Source organism: Artemia sp. Qi Xiang Cuo, chromosome 19 (assembly GCF_049724085.1).
Source record: "Artemia sp. Qi Xiang Cuo chromosome 19, ASM4972408v1, whole genome shotgun sequence".
NCBI lineage: Eukaryota > Metazoa > Arthropoda > Branchiopoda > Anostraca > Artemiidae > Artemia > Artemia sp. Qi Xiang Cuo.
Genome location: NC_142812.1, coordinates 33,713,013 through 33,731,866, shown reverse-complemented (window position 1 = coordinate 33,731,866; position 18,854 = coordinate 33,713,013). Strand labels below are relative to the sequence as shown.

General features: G+C 36.4%; 2 protein-coding genes across 2 annotated transcripts in view; one reads left to right on the top strand and one right to left on the bottom strand.

Moving 5' to 3' along the window:
* Nucleotides 1-18,854, top strand: part of LOC148940762 (kinetochore-associated protein 1-like) — a 340,431-nt gene that overhangs the window by 251,361 nt on the left and 70,216 nt on the right. The window lies entirely within an intron of this gene.
* LOC148940763 (uncharacterized) lies at nucleotides 1,192-17,400 on the bottom strand. The gene is made up of 2 exons (XM_089104851.1): nucleotides 17,210-17,400; nucleotides 1,192-3,283 (listed from the first exon to the last, which is right to left on the bottom strand). Exons 1-2 carry the CDS (start codon nucleotides 17,227-17,229, stop codon nucleotides 1,324-1,326), a joined length of 1,980 nt encoding a protein of 659 aa, XP_088960977.1. The 5' UTR covers nucleotides 17,230-17,400; the 3' UTR covers nucleotides 1,192-1,323.

Sequence of the window (18,854 nt, the reverse complement as noted above, 5' to 3'; positions counted from 1 at the left end):
AACAAAGTTTGGTTGAAATAAGGCAACCTGGTTTGGTAAGTGTAATGATAAGAATTTAGGGACCGGATGGTTTGGAGGGAAGGTTGGATTGGAGACGGAACCCTGAAAGGCTTTATTTCCGATAAATCTTGATGACAAGAGAATAGGGATCCCTCCCTCATAAAGTTTACATCAAGTCCGGATTTCAAAAAGGAATAAATAGGACACTTGCTCTCACTTATAAAGTTTGATTTAGATGTATGTTGTGCTAGATATCCTGGCGACATGAAAATCCCCTCCCGTCTCCCCTTAGGAGTTGGATCGAAGCTGCGTTTTTTTTTCAGTCTACTAGTTGACCCGGGGGTATGCACACAAAATCTCATAAAATTCACTGAAAATCGAAAATTTCGTTTAAGCAAAAGATTCTAAATTTAAGATGTCATTGACACTTTCATAACTATTTACAAGAAATCAAGAGAAAATACAAAATTTACAATCTCAGATTTCTAAGATTCTACACGAGTCCGACATTGGCATGATCTCTAAGAAATTTAGTTTGCTTCCGGAGCTAGGGCGGTATCGTTTTCCTTCTTGTTTTCAGCCTAGTAGAAGAACAATTTTATTCTTGAAAAATTTCGCGAACTCCAGAGGAACTTTTCTGGTGGTAGCTTGTTTATATTTGATTTTTCTGTAAAATCGTAGAAAACGTGTGTGTTTACTATGACACCAGATTCGAGTGTTGACAATAAGTTTTTGAAGAACAGCAATTAAAGCTTTGAAACCGTTTCACGAAAGCAATTTAATTTTGAACTTGAACGGAACATAGTAATCACCAATTTGTTAAATACCAGAAACAGACAAATTACATACAAATTCTAGGGCAAATATTAAGATTACGGGAAAAAATCACGGTCTACGCGCCTGGCGAGCCAAAAAAAAATTCGTGAATTTCTAAACACAATTAAACTTGAAATCTAAATTTTTTAGTTTAATTCCTACACGAGATAGGATGGATCTCCCTAAGTATTATCCAATAAAAGGTATTATCAAGGCTTTGGGAAAAGCCTTAGGTAGAAAGTTCGAGGTATATGATCAAAACAAACGCTTTTTGGATAATCCAGTATCTCCTTACTGTTGAAGAAACTTACATCAACCTACTAAATTTGGCTGAGTAGACACCTTTTTTTTAATCTGAAAAAAGAAAAGTTTCCAAGGGTCAAGACTTACAACATGCTGGAAGCTACTTTCTTTGGATCAATGACTAGAAAATTTATTGCGTCAAAGAGAGAAAAACAAATGCGAGAAGACATTATCCGCTTAGAAGTCACGAACGAAAAAAACTGGTCACTTTTCAAACCTGTCCAAACTGTCGCAGGATCGTGATTTCATGCTTGTTCTTCGCGACACCACTAAAATTACCTTTCCTGTTTTGATTGCTTTAAATACTGAAATCGCTTCCGAGTGTGAAAGATCTCTCATGTTTTTACCATTGACCGCTAAAATTTCATCGCCTTCGCGTATTGAAGCTTCTTCGGCGGCTTGTCCACTAGGGAAAATTGATTTAACGAAAATGCCAAGATTTCCTTTAGCTGAATCCTTTCCACCTACAACACTAAACCCAAGAGTTTTCTTTCCTGGTCCTTTTTCAAAAGTCACAGTAAAAATTAAAGAATTTGGTCGCCTCGAGCTTTTCAACTTATTCACTCTACTTTCTAATTGCGATACGGACCTTCTATGACAGGGTTCACATTCTGCTTCAGTTTCGAATGAAAGACTCATTGGTCGCTTTTCACTCTTTAACCCTTTACTAACTGTTGATAATTGGTATGCGGAAGCCCGTCTTTCATAAATGATCGGTGAATGGACGGGTTTAATCTCAGGTACGGGGGTTGATAATAAAATAGATACGGGCAAGGTTCTTTGTGATTTATAACGGGGAGTGTCTTCAATTTTGAATGATTGTCTTCGCGCTATTACTATATCAACGTCCCTCGGGGCTTGATATAGTATTTCTTGCACTTCTTCGGTAGAAATTCCACGTAGTCTTCGACCATTCACATTTATTATTTCATCTTGTTCTTCAAGTCTTCCATCTCGGTCAGCTAGACTATCTGGTTCTATCCCCACTATGACAAAACCACCCGAAAAAGGATCTTTCTTAATATGGATTCCGAGGTCTGTCGTTCCTGTTTTTACTAACCGCAACATTTTGTAGTGCTTATTTGGTGCTAGATTAGGAGGTGATGAGGTAATTGAACTGTCTTTGATTTGGCTCTCCTCCGTCTTCGGGTAATGGGCCAACATTTCATTTCGGTCAAGTGAAGAAGAACGGGCATGGATTTGAGCCAAATTTAAATTGCACTCTTCTAGCTCGTCGTCAAGTCGGCCTCCTGGTGAGGCAGGCAATAGAATAGCTTCATCAGGTCTATTACTGCAGGGTTTATTATTTTTAACACAACTACAACAACGATGAACACGTTTTCTTTTGAATAGTTTTTCCTCGTCAGTGCTATTTAGAGTGTCCTTTAGTTTCGACATGTTAGACTGGATATTCTGCAATTTTTCATTCAACTGTTTTTTACTTTTGGACTTGGGTGTACCCCCGTCGCACTTTTCACTTTCATATCCACTTTCATCACTTTTTGTTGATAATCTTTTTGAATCACAATTAGATGCTGGGATTGGTAGTGAAGCTAAAGAGTGGCTACGTTGTCGGTTTAAGTTCACTTTTTCGGGCGGACGTGTTCTTCGAAATGCGCTAGGGAAATTGCTTTTCCGCTCCATCGACACCTGGGGAAGAACATCTTCCACTGAAACATTTTCACAGCTAAAAGATTTCACTAACTCTGCACATTTATTTTCTGTGCTAGCCTCTGCAAGTTTAGTTTTAGAACGAGTCCTTCTTTTATTTTCTTTCTCTTCACTATTACCTCGTTCAGTGTTATTGTGGTCCGGATCAATGTGAAGACCCTTGCTAAAAAGATTTCTTATTGATTCAATTCGACTGATTCGTCGTCTCATGCTTGTGTCCCCCTTAATCTTTTGATCCTCACAAGGCGTTATTGTAAGAACGCTTGTATCACCACGCAAGGCGTCTAATTTTCGACCAACTTTTCTGCCCCATGTTGTAAGTTTATCGTCAGCAGTGCCCACCGCTATGGCTGGCAAGGCCTTAACCGTGAAATACTCAGATTCATTGGATGTATCTGGATTGTCTTGATTGATAATTGCAAGACTTACGAGTTGCGGACAGGTGTCAGAAACTGTTCGCCGTTTGAAAAGCCGCATTTTAATTCTTAGTCGCCTGAAAAAAAAAATGAAAATATCAACAAAGAATAAAAGTTTCATGTTTGAAAAAAGTCATTCGTATTCTCACTCCTAAAAATGTATAAAGAATTTAAACCCTGGAAAGCAAATCCTCTCAGAGGAGACTTTTTTTTTGTTCCGTGACTCGTATTTTTCTGTGACGACTTTTATAAGTTGAAGAAATTTTGTTCAAAGGCAACGCAAAAAAAAATCGATTACTTCTTTCAAAGCTTCTCAGGAGAGTGCTCAATTTGTGCATGCTCTCGGGAATATGTTTCGTATAAATTTAGGGAGAACAGATTCAACTAAAATGTGTAAAACGGCGAATTATACACAAATTTGGAAGAACTATACATATTTTTTATAGATCTTTTCGGAGTAAAAGGCCCGAAGCCTACATACCTGTTTTAAGCGCAGGAAATATTACGGTAAGTAGTAATAAGGGATGTATATGCACAGAACTTATAATTTTCGTTCGAATGAGCCCCCCCCCCACGAGATTTTGTAGGACCACTGGGTCGATATGATCACCCCTGGGAAAAAAACAAATAAACACATCCGTGATCTTTCTTCTTGCAAAAAATACAAAATTCCACATTTTTACAGATAGGAGCTTGAAATTTAAACAGTAGGGTTCTCTGGTACGCTGAATCTGATGGTGTGATCAAACAGTTCGTGGTAACGAACTGTAAGTAAGGAGCGACCCGGCTCAATGGTAACCGAAACTCTAGAAAACGGAATTTTGATACCAATAGATTCATCAAAAGAATCAGATTTTAATGCTGATTTCAAATATTTAAGTTTCATCAAGTTTAATCTTACCTATCAAAAGTTACGTGCCTGAGAAAATTTGGCCGATTTTCGAAAAAAGAGGGGAAGGCCCTCTAAAAGTTATAGAACCTTAATGAAAATCACACTATCATATTCAGCGTATCAGAGAACCCTACTGTAGAGGTTTCAAGCTCCTATCTACAAAAATGTGGAATTTTCCATTTTTTTGCCAGAAGAAAGATCACGGATGCGTGTTTATTTGCTTTTTTTTGTTTTGTTTTTTTTTCCAGGGCTGATCGTATCGACCCAGTGGTCCTAGAATATCGTGGAAGGGCTCATTGGAACGGAAATTAAAAGTTCTAATGCCCTTTTTAAGTGACCAAAAAAATGGAGGGCAACTAGGCCCCCTCCCACGCTCATTTTTTCCCAAAGTCACCCGATCAAAATTTTGAGATAGTCATTTTGTTCAGCATGGTCGAAAATATTATAACTATGTCTTTTAGGATGACTTAATCCCTCGAAGCCCCCAGGTGGAGGGCTGAAAGTTATGAACTTTACCCAATGTTAACATATAGTATTGGTTATTGGGAAGTATACAGACGTTTTCAGGGGGAATTTTTTCTGGTAGTGGGGGGTGGGGGTGGGTTATATGGGAGGATCTTTTCATGAAAGAAGTTTTCATGGGGAAGGGACATTGCTATGAAGGGGGCGCTGGATTTCCCATCATTATTTAAAAAAAAATCAGAAATTAAATATAAAAAAACAAGTTTTTCAACTGAAAGTAAGGGGAGGTGAAATTAAGGGTGGTATTGACTAAGGGGAGAACCCCCTCATATACATAATAACATATACGTAAGAAAACAAACAAACGATACGGCTCAATAGTAATCGAAACTTTTAAAAACGGAATTTTGATGTCAATAAATGTATCAAAAGAATGGCCTTATAATCCTGATTCTAAATATATAAATTTTATTAAGTTTAGTATTACTCATCAAAGGCTACGAGCCTGAGAAAATTTACCGGACTTTTTAAAGAGGGAGGAAACATCCCCTACAAGTGAAAGAATTTTAATGAAAATCCCACCGTCAGATTCAACGTATCAGAAAACCCTATTACATCGGTTTCAAGCTCATATCTGCAAAACTCTGCAACTATAACTGCAACGTATTTTTTGCCAGAAGAAAAATATACGAATATAGAAGTTCGTTACGTAAGTTTATTTGTAAATTACGTCAGAACCAAATTTAGAGACAGCCATTTAGCAAAAGATTTTCATGCAAATTTTGTTTACTTATTCAAGGACGGTGAGCCAAAATAAAAGCTGCATTAACTAAAAAAACGATCAGAAATTAAATAAAAAAAAACAAGTTTTTTAAACTGAAAGTAAGGAGCGACATTAAAATTTAAAACGAACAGAAATTATTCCGTATATGAAAGGGGCTGTCCCCTCCTTAACGCCTCGCTCTTTACGCTAAAGTTTGACTCTGTCTCACAACTTTATTTTTTAAAACAATAAAAAACTTTAGCGTAAAGAGCGAGGCGTTGAGGAGGGGACAGCCCCTTTCATATACGGAATAATTTCTGTTCGTTTTAAGTTTTAATGTCGCTCCTTACTTTCAGTTTGAAAAACTTGTTTTTTTATTTAATTTTCATTAAGGTTCTATGACTTTTAGGGGGTGTTTCCCCCCCCTTTTTTTCGAAAATCAGACAAATTTTCTCAGGCGGGTGACTTTTGATGGGTAAGACTAAACGTGATGAAACTTATGTATTTGAAATCAGCATAAAATCTAATTCTTTTGTTGTATCTATTGGTATCAAAATTCCGTTTTTTAGAGTTTCGGTTATTATTGAGCCGGGTCGCTCCTTACTTACAGTTCGTTACCACGAATTGTTTGATATTAACTGTTGAGCCTGATATTAAAAGTAATTCCGGGATAGGAAGCAAAAGCGAATGTCTATAGTGATATATGTCACTCTCCTCTTACAATCCGTGTATAAATCGGAATATATTAAACAAAACTTCCAGCACTGGCGTTTTAATATAGGAAGCAAAAGTGAATGACTATGGTGATATGTGTTACTCTCCTTTTACAATCTGTGTATAAATTGGAATATATTAAACAAAACTTCCAGCACTAGCGTTTTAACATAGGAAATTGTTCCGGGTTTGAACCCCTTCCCCAAGGGTATTTTATGTCAGATTTGTCCTCATGAATGGCCCGAAAATCTAAATATGTTTACCATTTTTACGTTAATTTCCCCGTATTTTGCTCCAAATTTACCCTTCTTCCTTTATATATCCCCACATACAGTCAATAATATCACCTTTGTTTGAAAGTAGTTTGCGTATGCTATAAAATTGACAAGTATAAAATAATGAATTAACTTGTTCGTATTAAAAGAAAAGTAGAAGGAAAAAAACTGATACTGTAATTTTCATTGACACATCAAATTGTAGAATTTTATTTGTTGTCGGCTATTATGGATTTCCGGTCATGCTATTTGTGGTTGACACTATACTAAACTGACCAGGTTTCCGTTGTTGTGACCGATATAATATCAATGCGATGTATTGGCATGGTTTAGTTTTTTTTTTTTTTTTTTTTGACAGGCCAAATTATAAACGGCAAGCTTTGAGTCCGAGCCCCCCATCTCCCACGGAATCCCAATATCTTAGCCTGTTCACATTAAGAGGCATCTAATGTTTGAAACAAATAATTACGTCTCACTAAAAAGAATTCCCCCTCTCTCTGGGTCCTCTACAAAAATATTCCTGGCTCTTGGTTTTGCTATGTGTTTTCCAGAGAAATTGCCTGCGAACTGTTGTGGGTACCTGAATAACTGACGGTATCTCAAACAGTAATCAGTAGGGAAAATGTGGTTCAATCTCGCTTTCTGCGACGATAATGAGAGAAAGGATGAGAATGATGAGATGGCTTGGTCAGGTTCTGCAGGTTAAGGGTGAAAGATTGCCAAAGATAGTCCTTGTCGATATCCAACCGTAAAGGGCCAAACGAAAATCAGGTGGTCTCCAAATGGGATGGGAGGATGTCATAAGAAAAGATATTAGGAGAAATGGGAACTTTCTGGAAGGGTATTAGGAAGGAGGCTTTAAATAGATTGGGATAAAGGAGGGGCACGTGTAGCTGTTTTGATCTCAGGTGGATTGGTGTTGCAGCTAGTTGTTAGTAGTAGTGGTAACAATGTCTCTAGACATAATTTCCTCTTTTGTGCACGAATCATCAAATTAGGCAGTTAACAACCCTCCATCTCATTCTGCTATAAAGATGTTTGTTTTTGTTTGAAATAATTAACATATATGTAAGTTATATGGATCTTCAAGCTTTTTTCATCCCAAACAAACGTGCCAAATTTAATTTATAGTGTAGGCGTCATTCCAAAAAAGAAAACCTTGTCATGCCTTTCTAGCTAAAAATGTTTACTTAATTCCACTTTCACTTGTTAGCTATCTAGAACGTACGCCTGCGGGGCTGGTTACCTTCCCTCCCCCAAAATCAGTACTTCAACCTTGTGTCCTTACACTTTATCCTCTGATTTGTCTATTTTGTAGTTTTTTTTTCAGCTTATCCAAAAAGCTTTTGTCAATTTTTTCTCTCTTGTAAAACTTCTAATGTGTTATTACGGGCTTATGAATTATTATAGCTGACACTATACCTTTTTCAGGTTTTCTTTTGATATTGGTTATTTTAATCATGATAAAATATTCAACGTACTTGGGCCTATAAGTTTACTGATTAACGAATTATATAATATCTGGTTATCAAATAGATTCATCTCCACTTCATGAAATATAAGCAGAGGCGTAGCTCCAGCATTTTTATTGGGGGGGGGGGGGGCAAGAGGGGTCGACGTCCGGAGAGTCAAGGGGAATGGGCTATATAATAATTTTTTTCTCCAAATTATTTAGAGGGGCAACTGCCCCCTTGCCCCCCTCAAACGACGCCCCTGAATATAAGTGCAAATGGTTATCTACAGAGGAGTTTATTCCGAAGACGGGCTTTGTTTTTAGAAAGGCAGACATTAAAGCCATGATGGTTGCAAATTAAAATTTGATTAAAACCAAATGAACAAAGCTCACTTGGTTTTATAATATGCGTTTTCAGCTCATATAAAAAATTATCATAAAATAGTCTAAGAATAATAGAGGTATCATTAAATGTACTTTATTCTACCTAAAACTCGTTGTCTATACTCCAGACTATAAACTGGCCCTCAAAAAATATTGCTTTGGACAGCTCCCCGGCATGTACATAAGATCTTCTTTCGACAGCAGGGGGCGTCGGATTTGGAAAAATGTGAGATATTTTGCATTAAAAATGTTCGAAAATCCTGTAAAGAATGTATATTTTGTCAATCTAGGCGTATCATTGACTCCAAGCTCGTAAAATAAACCAAATCGTATTCCACTTGCGACTCATTAATTAATCGTATTCCACTTGCGACTCATTCTATCCTTCCTCTGTAAATTGGGAGGAACTGTTCCTAAGCATGTGCGCAAAATTTCCAGTCAATGTGAAAGGGGTGGGACACATATTGAAAACAAAAAAAAGACGATTTGCATTTTTAAGTGATGGAATTTGAGGTATTTATGTATTAAACGTACTCTTTTATATACTGCTAAAGAAGTCAAGTTTGGTTAATGCTAATGAAATAAAATAAAATGGGATGAATATAAAAGAGTTTATAAACCAATTTGAGTTATATATTTGCATATTAGGGTGGGGTGTGTTGGGAAAGCATACCATATATTAAATACGTAACCTAACCTAGCCTAGGTACCTAACCCCCCCCCTAAACCCCAAAAAATATAATAGTTTAAATATCATAAACGCAATGAAAACCACGCTTTGCATTGCATGACTCTATAGCGGTCTCTTGAATTAACCCGTCCTTAGCGGGTTTTTCGTGACTGGTTTCATTGTGTTATATAAAAGAGTACATTTAATACATAAGTACCCTGATGAACAATAAAAAAAATGAAGGTTTTGTCGATCTAGGTGTATGGTTGACCTCAGACCTTTTGTTTACATTATTAACAACTGTGGTTTCAAGAGGTGTTGAAATGCTAACCACCAGTGAAACTAAAAACAACATTTACAATTGAAAATGCCTACGCACAAGTTCCATTGCGACGCGGTTTCGATGTCAAAATTAATTAGATTTTTGGTTTTGTTTACGGTGCTAAGTATAATTTAATTATTTTTTGGTTGAGAGCCATATTATTTATAATATATGGACAACGGTTTCAGTAATATGATTCGGTCAAGCACCTTTCCCTCTTGTATCTTAATTTTTTGCTGAAACTGGATGTGAAGATAATTAGAGAAATGTATGTGTCAGTTGTAATAAATGTATAGTTTAAGGCATAATACATTCTTACTTCTTAAAAGGATCAAGTATTCAGTGAAACATGACGAACACCTTAGTCCACCTGGATGGTAGAGACTGAAAAAAAAACAATGAATTTTGTCTCTTTTTTTTCTCAAGTCTCTTTTAGCGGTTCTAGGCGTTTACCCGCCCCCCGGAAAATACCCCCCTCCCCCATGGAAAATAAGGCTTTCCAAATTTGAGAATTTGATTTGAGTTTTTTTTTGTTTTTTTTTTTCGTAGGGGGAAGGAATTTTGGTACTTGTGTATTATGCACCACTCACTCCAGTTTACGCTGCTTAAAACTCGAGAACGAATCGGTTTCCTCGTTAGTTTTTTTTTCAGCTTAGCGCGGGAAAAGCCAAAGACAAGTGACAGAATATATGGGAATTTATAATTTGGGCCATATATTTGCACATAAGGGGGGGGGGGGTAAAGTCACATTTTGGTTGAGATTCGTCCAGTTACCGAGTGACAGGTTGGTTAAGGCAGCTTATGAAGATTTACTCTCGAAGGGGAAAAAAGATAATTGCTAATAAAGGTAAAATATATTTTTGACAAAACAGGGTTTTCTTTTGCTTGGAATGAAGGCTATGAAGGCTATGAAAGTAGAGGACCTAGGAAAACACATACAAATTCAGAGGATTATATTAAGACTGAACGCAAGACTCAAGTGATCCAAAAATGGAGTGAGGAGATAAAAAAATCAGGAACATCAAAGTTTTATAAAGATATTAAGGTGGTTTGTGGGCAGGAGTTCTACCTTAAGCTGAATTTACCAGCTAGATATTTGACGTTGTGGATGCAGCTCAAGGCTAATTGCCTGCCAATTAGCGCAAGATTTAAAGGATGTTCTAACGAAGACAGATATACTTGCCCGCTTTGCAGAATTTAAGATTATTTGGTGCATTGCTTGAGCCGGTGCCAGGGGCTCTCAATCCTAAGGGAACGTACGCTCGGAAAAAATGAGTTGATACGTACATGTCTGTGAAGTGGTACGTGACCACAGTTTGCTTGTAGAATAGCGAGGTATCTGGCGATTTTTTTAACTAAAAAAAAAAACACACTATAAAGTAAATGTAATGTTTCATTTAAGTGTTTTTCCAAGTGTTGTGTTATTTTAATGGTTGTATTTCCAAGTATTAAGTACTATTATTAGGTTAATGTAGTGTTTCATTTAAGTGTTTTATGATGCTTGCTGATCAAAGTTTATGTTATTTATGCCTTTCATTTATGTTATTTTGCTGTGTTCATGGCCGTATATTTTGCTTTAAAATACATTTATCTGTCTATCTATCTAATATGCAGAATAATTTTACCTCACAAATTTTGCATGCAGACCCGCTATACTTTACCCCCCCCCCCTAATGTGCAAATCTATAGTCCAAATTTGTTTCTATAGTAACGAAGAAACTAACGAAAAAACCGTTTTGTTCTCGAGTTTTACACATCGTAAACTTGAGCGAGTGGCACATTATACCCAAGAACCAAAATTCCTTCCCCAGTAAACAAATAAAAAAAAACTCACATAAAATTCTCAAATTTGGATAGCCTTATTTCCACGGGAGGGGGGGGAATTTTCCGTGGGGGTATATTTTTGGGGGAAGGGAGTAAACGCCGATCACCCTTTTAGCAACCTGGAACACATCCAGTACAAGCATATTAGAGGAAGGATTCCAAAAGGGAACAATTGAGGCATTAAAAGCAAAAAAGTGCTGAAACCGAAAGTGGCTTTTGTCTAGAAACATTGAAACGTGTTTGTCACGAGGGAGGCTTCTTTGACCCACTTCTGGATCCACCACTGGTAATAACTCTCTCAAATGTCGGTCTTCTTCTTCTCAGTCTATTCAGAACTTTACTCTTTACTCTCTCCAACGAAGTTTCTTTGAGTCCTTTCTTATGAGCACTATCCAAGCATTTCGAGGAAGTCCTGCTGTTTGTTTGACCCAACATAGATAGCCAAAAAGTGCGAGTTTGTCATCATTAAACGTTGTCTAATCGTTTTAAACTTTTTCTCATTATAGTCTTAGAAGGGGGAAAGAACCATGTTTTTCGTACAGTTTATTGGGTACTTAAGTATTATACGAGAAACACTCGAGAAGTGAAGTTTGGTTACTTATAATGAAACAAAATTATGATGAAAATATAATAGTTTAGAAACAAATTTGGGCTATATATTTGCACATTAGGTGGCGTGGGGTAAAGCATAGCATATATTTAATATGTAACCTAAACAAATGTATTCTAACCTTACCAAAATACCAACTAAATCTTAAATAATACATATCCACAATGTATTTTCCAACCCAGCCAAAGCTAATTGTCTGGTATAAAGAAGTTGCTTGACCAGTTTCTTGTCTTATGTTCGTGTCATTCGCGATCCAAGTTCTCGTTTCTCGTATAATACTTAAGTACCGTTTATTGTTTGATACACAGCCATTCAAACTATAGAAAAGTCTATTATCTTCCATAAAATTTCGAAGCGCCAACGTTACAACTTGATCATTGTCACGAGCGTAGCGTCTAGTTGCCCCAAATTCAGCTCGAAGACTTATCTTCATATTCTTCCAATCTTCAAAAAAAAATCCAACGTCGCTATTTTATTGTTAACGTCTTCACTGCATCCCCCATCCTAACCAATAATAAAACAAGGTGGTTAAAATTGTTCATTCGTATATCTTCTCTTACCTAACACCAGGCGTTGACCCTCATTTCATGATTTATTCATAACTGAAGTAGCTTCGTCTTCTTAAAATACATTTTGAAACAAATTCTTACACCCTGAACCCTCAAAATTTCCTAAAACTCTTTCACTTCGATAATATTTTTTATTCGTGACACTCAAATCGTCTGCATAATCAAACAGTTCGTGATAACGAACTGTAAGTAAGGAGCGATGCGGTTCAATAGTAACTAAAACTCTAAAAACAGGGTCTTGATAACAATAGGTATACCAAAAGAATCGAATTTTGATGCTTGTTCAAAATATATAAAGTTCATCAAGTTTAGTGTTACCCATCAAAAACTACTATTTTGCCCAATTTTCGAGCAAGGGGGAAACACCCCCAAAACGTCAATTGACCTTGATGAAAATCACACCATCAGATTCAGCATATCAGAGAACTCCACTGTAGAGGTTTCAAGCTTGTATATACAAAAATGTGTAATTTTGCATTTTTTGCCGGAAGAAAGATCACGGATGCATGTTCATTTGTTGTTGGGTTTTTTTCCAGGGGTGATCCTATCAAACCAGTAATCCTAGATGATCGGGGGAGGGATCATTTTATCGGAAATCAAAAATTCTAGTGCCCTTTTTAATTGACCAAAAAAATTGGAGGGCAACTAGCCCCTTTCCCCAAAGTGGCCCCCAATCAAAATTGTGAGAGAGCCATTTTGTTCAGCATAGCTGAAAGATCTGACAATTATGTCTTTGAGGTTGACTTGGGGCCCCCCCCCCCGTCACAGTCCCCAGGGGAAGGACTGTAAGTTATGAACTTCCCCATTGTTTACTTATAATATTGGTTGTTTGGTAGTATACAGATATTTTTCTGGGGGATTTTTCTGATGGGGGTTACGTGGGGGGGATCTTTACACGAAGGAATTTGGCTGGATTTGAGAGGGAGGGGAGCTGGATTTTCCGGCATTATTTAAAAACGATCAGAAATTCAATGAAAAAGAACAATTTTTTTCAGATGAAAGTAAGGAGCAACATTAAAACTTAAACGAACAAAAGTTATAACGTATATGAAGGGGTTTTCCCTTCCTCAATACCTCGCTCTTTACGCTAAAGTTTTTTTCTATAACTTTTAAAAAAGCTTAGTATTCTAATTAAACCGCCCTTGTGTTTCAGGGGTCATTTTTCAATACGGGAACAAAAAATAAAACTTTTACGTAAAGAGCGAGGTATTGAGGAGGGAACAACCCCTCATACACGTGATAAATTCTGTTCATTTTAAGTTTTAACGTTGCTCTTTGTTCTCAGTTGAAATTTTTTATGATTATTAAATTTAAGTCTAGGAGCGTCTAGGAGAGTTTTACCTTCCCATTTTGTACCGTGTTCACCTATAGCCATTCAAGCTAAATCCTCCGTAATTACCACCCTCTTATGATCCTATAAAGGGGTTTAATGAAGTTCTCCTAAAATCACTTGGTTCTGTCATTTTATAATCGTAATTTCCAGCATTTATTTCCTAGCTTCTTAACCACCATATGTTAAAAGCACATTTACTGTACTATCAGGACTTGAAGAATTATTATTTTTCAGTCGTATTAGTACGACCCCTAACTTCAATACATTTCCCTACTTCCCTTACAGCTTTTTCATTCGTCACGAACCCTTTTCTGTATCATTTATATAGGTATGTTGTGCCGATATAGATAAATTCTACATCATCTGATTTCATGTTTGCTAGCCCTGGGAGATGAGTTCCCGAAACTATCAAGTCCTGTTCAAAAGCCCTGATTTTGTTGGTCAAAATCCTACTTTGCTGCTGATATAATTAAACCTTTAAAGAAGCACCTGGGAAAGTATGTAGAAAATATATTAAAAAAGAACATGGACACGGTTATTGTTATAGTGTTGAAACTTGTTTTAAACATCTCAAAAGTCGCTTTCTACTAAGCTATGATTGGTAAACAATCCCTTAGGCTGTTGTGTATCTATCTACTCTTAAAGAAGTGAAATTGAATACTGAAAAAATCCTGATGCTTGATTTATTACCCAACTAAGTTTAGTTAGTTTATGATATGACGTCAACAGTATTACTCTAATATTTATTAAGACGTGATGGAGAGTGAGGAGTTAATGTATATCTTCAAAACTAAGCTTTTATGTGTAATTTTGCTAAATAAAAAGTACGAAATTACCAGAAGTCAGTGGTAGTATTCCTCGAAACAATAGCGCCCTCAAGAAAGCAGCTGCTCCCCCGAGGTGGTCTAAATATTTTGTAGTATTTGAGACTATTGTGCCTCTTCAACTTTTGCTCTTCCTTTGAAAAATTTACCCATGCCTCCTTACCCATGCCTCCTTAAAATATTTTTGTTCAATGCCCTTGGCGAGTAAAGAACAGGGCTGCTGACTGAGGTGTTTAACTATATAAGTCAATTGTGTCTACGACCAAGTTCATAGTAGGGGATATCATTTTCCTGATGAATCTCCGTGCTCAACAACTCTCTATCACAAAACTCCTCATCTGTCAAAATTTTTGGCTATTATATATCAGGCTCAAAATTTGAATATTCACATCTATAAACAAAACACAGCCTGTAGCCTAAATTATTCAACACCCTGGAAGTTTCATTTACTTAACTCAACTGCTTTCTAATATAGCAAGAAAGTAGAAACCCCCGACCATAATTTTGCCTTATTCCTAATTGTTTTCTGTTTTCAGCCATATTTTTATTCAAAGCCCTCTGAGCTTTTTAATTACTAGATGACAAGGGCGTATCAAGGGTTTTTGTTAAGGGAGAGGGTACGAAAAAATTAAAAAGCGCATCAAAAACTTGTTTATATGCATTTGTTCACGTTTTTACGAGTCGCGCAAAAATTTTGTGGAGGGGGAATCAAACTTGGGTAAAATTCTACTTTAGCTACTTTTGGCTATCTTGGGAAGCAGTTAGGTTAGGAAAATGAGACTTTCAGGGATGTGTCTACAGGCTAAAGTATGTCCCGGGAAGGTATTTTGAAGTACCTACCTCCACTCCTTCTCCCTCTAGAGGGTCATGAAATTTGCCTACATGACAGGTTCATACCCATTGAAATTTTGACAAAACAACATTTACCTTAATTTTCAGTTATCAGTTTCTTTTTCTCTGGCCTTAGCTCTGAAAATGCAATTTCAGTTATTTGAGCAGAATTTTAAGTCATATCAATAGTTTATTTCCAAAATTTAGGAAATGTATTAGCATATCTTTAAAACTTTATAAATTGGGATTGAGCAAAGTTGTGAAGCTGAAAACAATTTTTTTGTACTTCATTTACACAAAAGATCTATTTTGCAAGGTTTCACTTCTATAACTCACATATTTTTCAAGGTCAACGATGGTCAGGACCCACTAGAGAGAGAAGGAGTGGAGGTGGATACTTCAAAATATCTTCCCAGGACATACTTTAGCCTGTAGACCCATCCCTGAAAGTTTCATTTTCTTAACTTAACCCCTTTCCAAGATAGTCAAAAGTAGCCAAAGTAGAATTTTACCCAAACTTGGACCCCCCCTCCAAACCAACCCAGAGTTTTTTCCTTAAGATCTTGCTATGAAGAATATTACAAATTGGTAAAAAAAATCTTTGTTAAAAATACAAATAGCCTACAGAGTTCAGTAAGTCAAGGTACCTTAGAGGATTTTCAAAATACTGCCTGAGGTCAAAGGCCGTATCCAGGGGGAGTAGGGGGTTTGGTAAAATTTTTCGTTGTCCATATTATTGACTTACGAACAAAGTGAACATACCCCCCGATGCCTTTTTTATGCTCTTTAAAACAAACAATCCTGGATACAACCCTGCTGAGGCCGTTCTAACTCTAATATTGAAAAATTTTGTCTAACTGACAGGTTAAATATTCGTACTACATTTGTAGCTTACATGCAAAGGGCGCTTCTTGCCCTAAAGCTACAATTGCTACGTTGTAAGCTACAAGTTATAACAATTGAAGCTACATACTGGTACGCTTCACGCTATGAATTCAGATGTTTAAAGTCTGCGGGCGGTTTAGTTGTGTTATTCATCCAAGAAAATTCCCTCCCGCTTCCCCGAAATTTGGAGACTTGCTCCCAAATTTTAAAAACTCAAGAGCGGAAGCATTGCTCGTCCCTTAATGTGTGAATACTGCCCTAAACTATATCTGGAAGTTTACTAATATTATTTTTTTGTATCTTCTGGGCTAATTCGTGGTTTTGCACTCAAACTCGATTTTTCGTGGTTTCGATTCCATATTCAACACTATTTACAAATATAATGGTCTCTACCGTTACAATTATGTCCCCATCCCCCTATCCTAATGAAATGGTACAGCCTTAGATCATATACAAAACTTACCTTTTTTTCAAGTTGGTATGATTTTGCATTATGAACAGAAGTACAAAAAATAAGACATAAGAATTTTTTTTATATACCAAACATGCACATATCTAGGCATTGAGGGGGGGGGGAGGCTGTGACGGTAGCGATAATGATATTTGGAAAGTGTAGAATGAGGAATCAAATGGCGCTGCTCTTTGGTAGCCTAGTTATTGCAGCTAGTTCGGTAGTCTTTTACCTCTGTTGCGAAAATTTCGCAACAGGGGTAAAACTGTACTTAATAGAAATACTGTGATGAGAATCAAGGTTACTGGTGTATTGTCTAGAACACAACCAAGAAGTTTGCTATTAGATCTGAGAAATACCGGTTTATTTGTCTGCAATCGGTAGCCTATGAATAGCTTAGTCTTTGCGAGATAAACTATGATTTAGGTATAATTTAATAAAATATTTAATATATAGAGTCGGTTAGTTTACGTATTTAGGCCTAATATAATGCGTTATTTTTGTTGCTAAGGTTCCGTTACTTTTTTTCCATAATTTTGTTACTAAAGTCTTATATTTTCATCATATTTTGGTATAGGCTATTTCATTAAGATTTACCTAATGTCACTTCTTGAGTGTGTTCTGGATAATGCACAAGTACCGAATCAAGGAAGTTAACTTTTTTATAGCTAAGCCTAGTTTAGAGAGAAGGGAAGATAACTTTTTTTCTAACATAAAACTCAAAGATGAAAGGATGTGTACCTTATTTGAAGTTGAATCATGCACTTTTACATTCCAAGATTTATCACAAAGCCCTTTTGTATATTGTACAGGTGTTCCACATCCAAAAAAAAAAGCAATAGATAGCAAAGTTGAGTTACTTGTGGCTACTAGATGACCATGTCTACGAAATCGCACAAGTTGGATTCTGTTCATTCAACAAAAACCTTCCCGCTCTTCTGTACTGAAGCACTTCCACCGGGTATTGGGCTTGTATTATACCAACCCTATTAGCTAAAATTTGCTAATTCTTTCTTATAGATTGGATGAATAACTTTCAATGCTTGTTGCTTTTTAATTTCCTTCGAGACTTGCTGTCACTACACTTTGCGTTTGTATGAATTCATTTCCGTGCATTTTTAAGAATTACATTTTTATGAGTTACATTCTTGAATAACAATTAGGCAAAATAATTAAGGATTTGACCCCATAATTATGAGTTAACGCGTTTACTGATTACTATCAGTACAATTTATGGTAAATATTTACCAAATCATATTATTGAGTTAAGACTAAAGTGAATATACCACTCAATGCCTTTTTCATGCTTTTTACAAATATAATAATGATTTTTGTCGGAAATGAATTTTAGCCCCCACCCCTATATATACCAATTCAGGGTATTTATTTGCACATTAGGGGGTGGGGGAAAGTTTGAACTTACCTCTCATTTACATCAGAAATAAAATTACCCCCACCCCCACCCCTAATGTGCAAATATATACCCTGAATTGGTATATATAGGGAGTGGGGGCTAAAATTCATTTCCGACAAAAAATGATTATTATATTCGTAAAGAGCATAAAAAAGGGCATCGAGGGGTCTATTCACTTTAGTCGTAACTCAATAATATGATTTGGTAAATATTTACCCAATTTATGCTCTCTAGAAAATGACTTATAGACAGATGTCAATTACATCTCATAAGAAAACTCCCAAACTTGAGTCTTTTTTAAAATTTCTTACGAAAATATTACCATTGCTAATGAACAAGTATCAATTTCTGTATTAATTACCAGTGTTTAAAAATACCTTTGTTACAAAGCACACCCCGATGAATTTTTCGGGGTGTTCCCATTTGAGCGCTTTCCCATTTGAGCGCCACGGAATTTTGTTCCATTTGAGCGCCACGGAATTTTGTTCCCATTTGAGCGCCACGGAGTACCATTTGAGCGCCAAACCCAAAATTGTGATTTTGCGGTGGATGAAGCGTGGTTTGCTGCCACATTGATCTGTAGAAATATTTATTGCCACGAAGACAACGAACAAAACTGAGGATTTTATTGGGTCAATGGTTGTGAAATAACTCTGTACTGAGAGTTAAGAAGCTAAACGTTTGTTAAGCTTGTGAAGAATATAAGTGAAGATTTTACGCACGTTCATAGGGTAAGAACTGATTGCCGCTAAAGAAGGCTTGCTGGTCAAGTCGAAATATTCGGCTCTTTTTTTAGAGTTATTTCACAACGATCGTTTAGAAATGGAACGAAATCACCCAAAAATCGTGCCAAAAACGGATAATTCAAATTAATATATTGGTAAAAATACAAACAAAAACTGCTAATATCACACATCCGGCGAAATGTTATGTGCGACACCCAAGAGAAGCTCGTCTGCTGTTCGAGTTCCA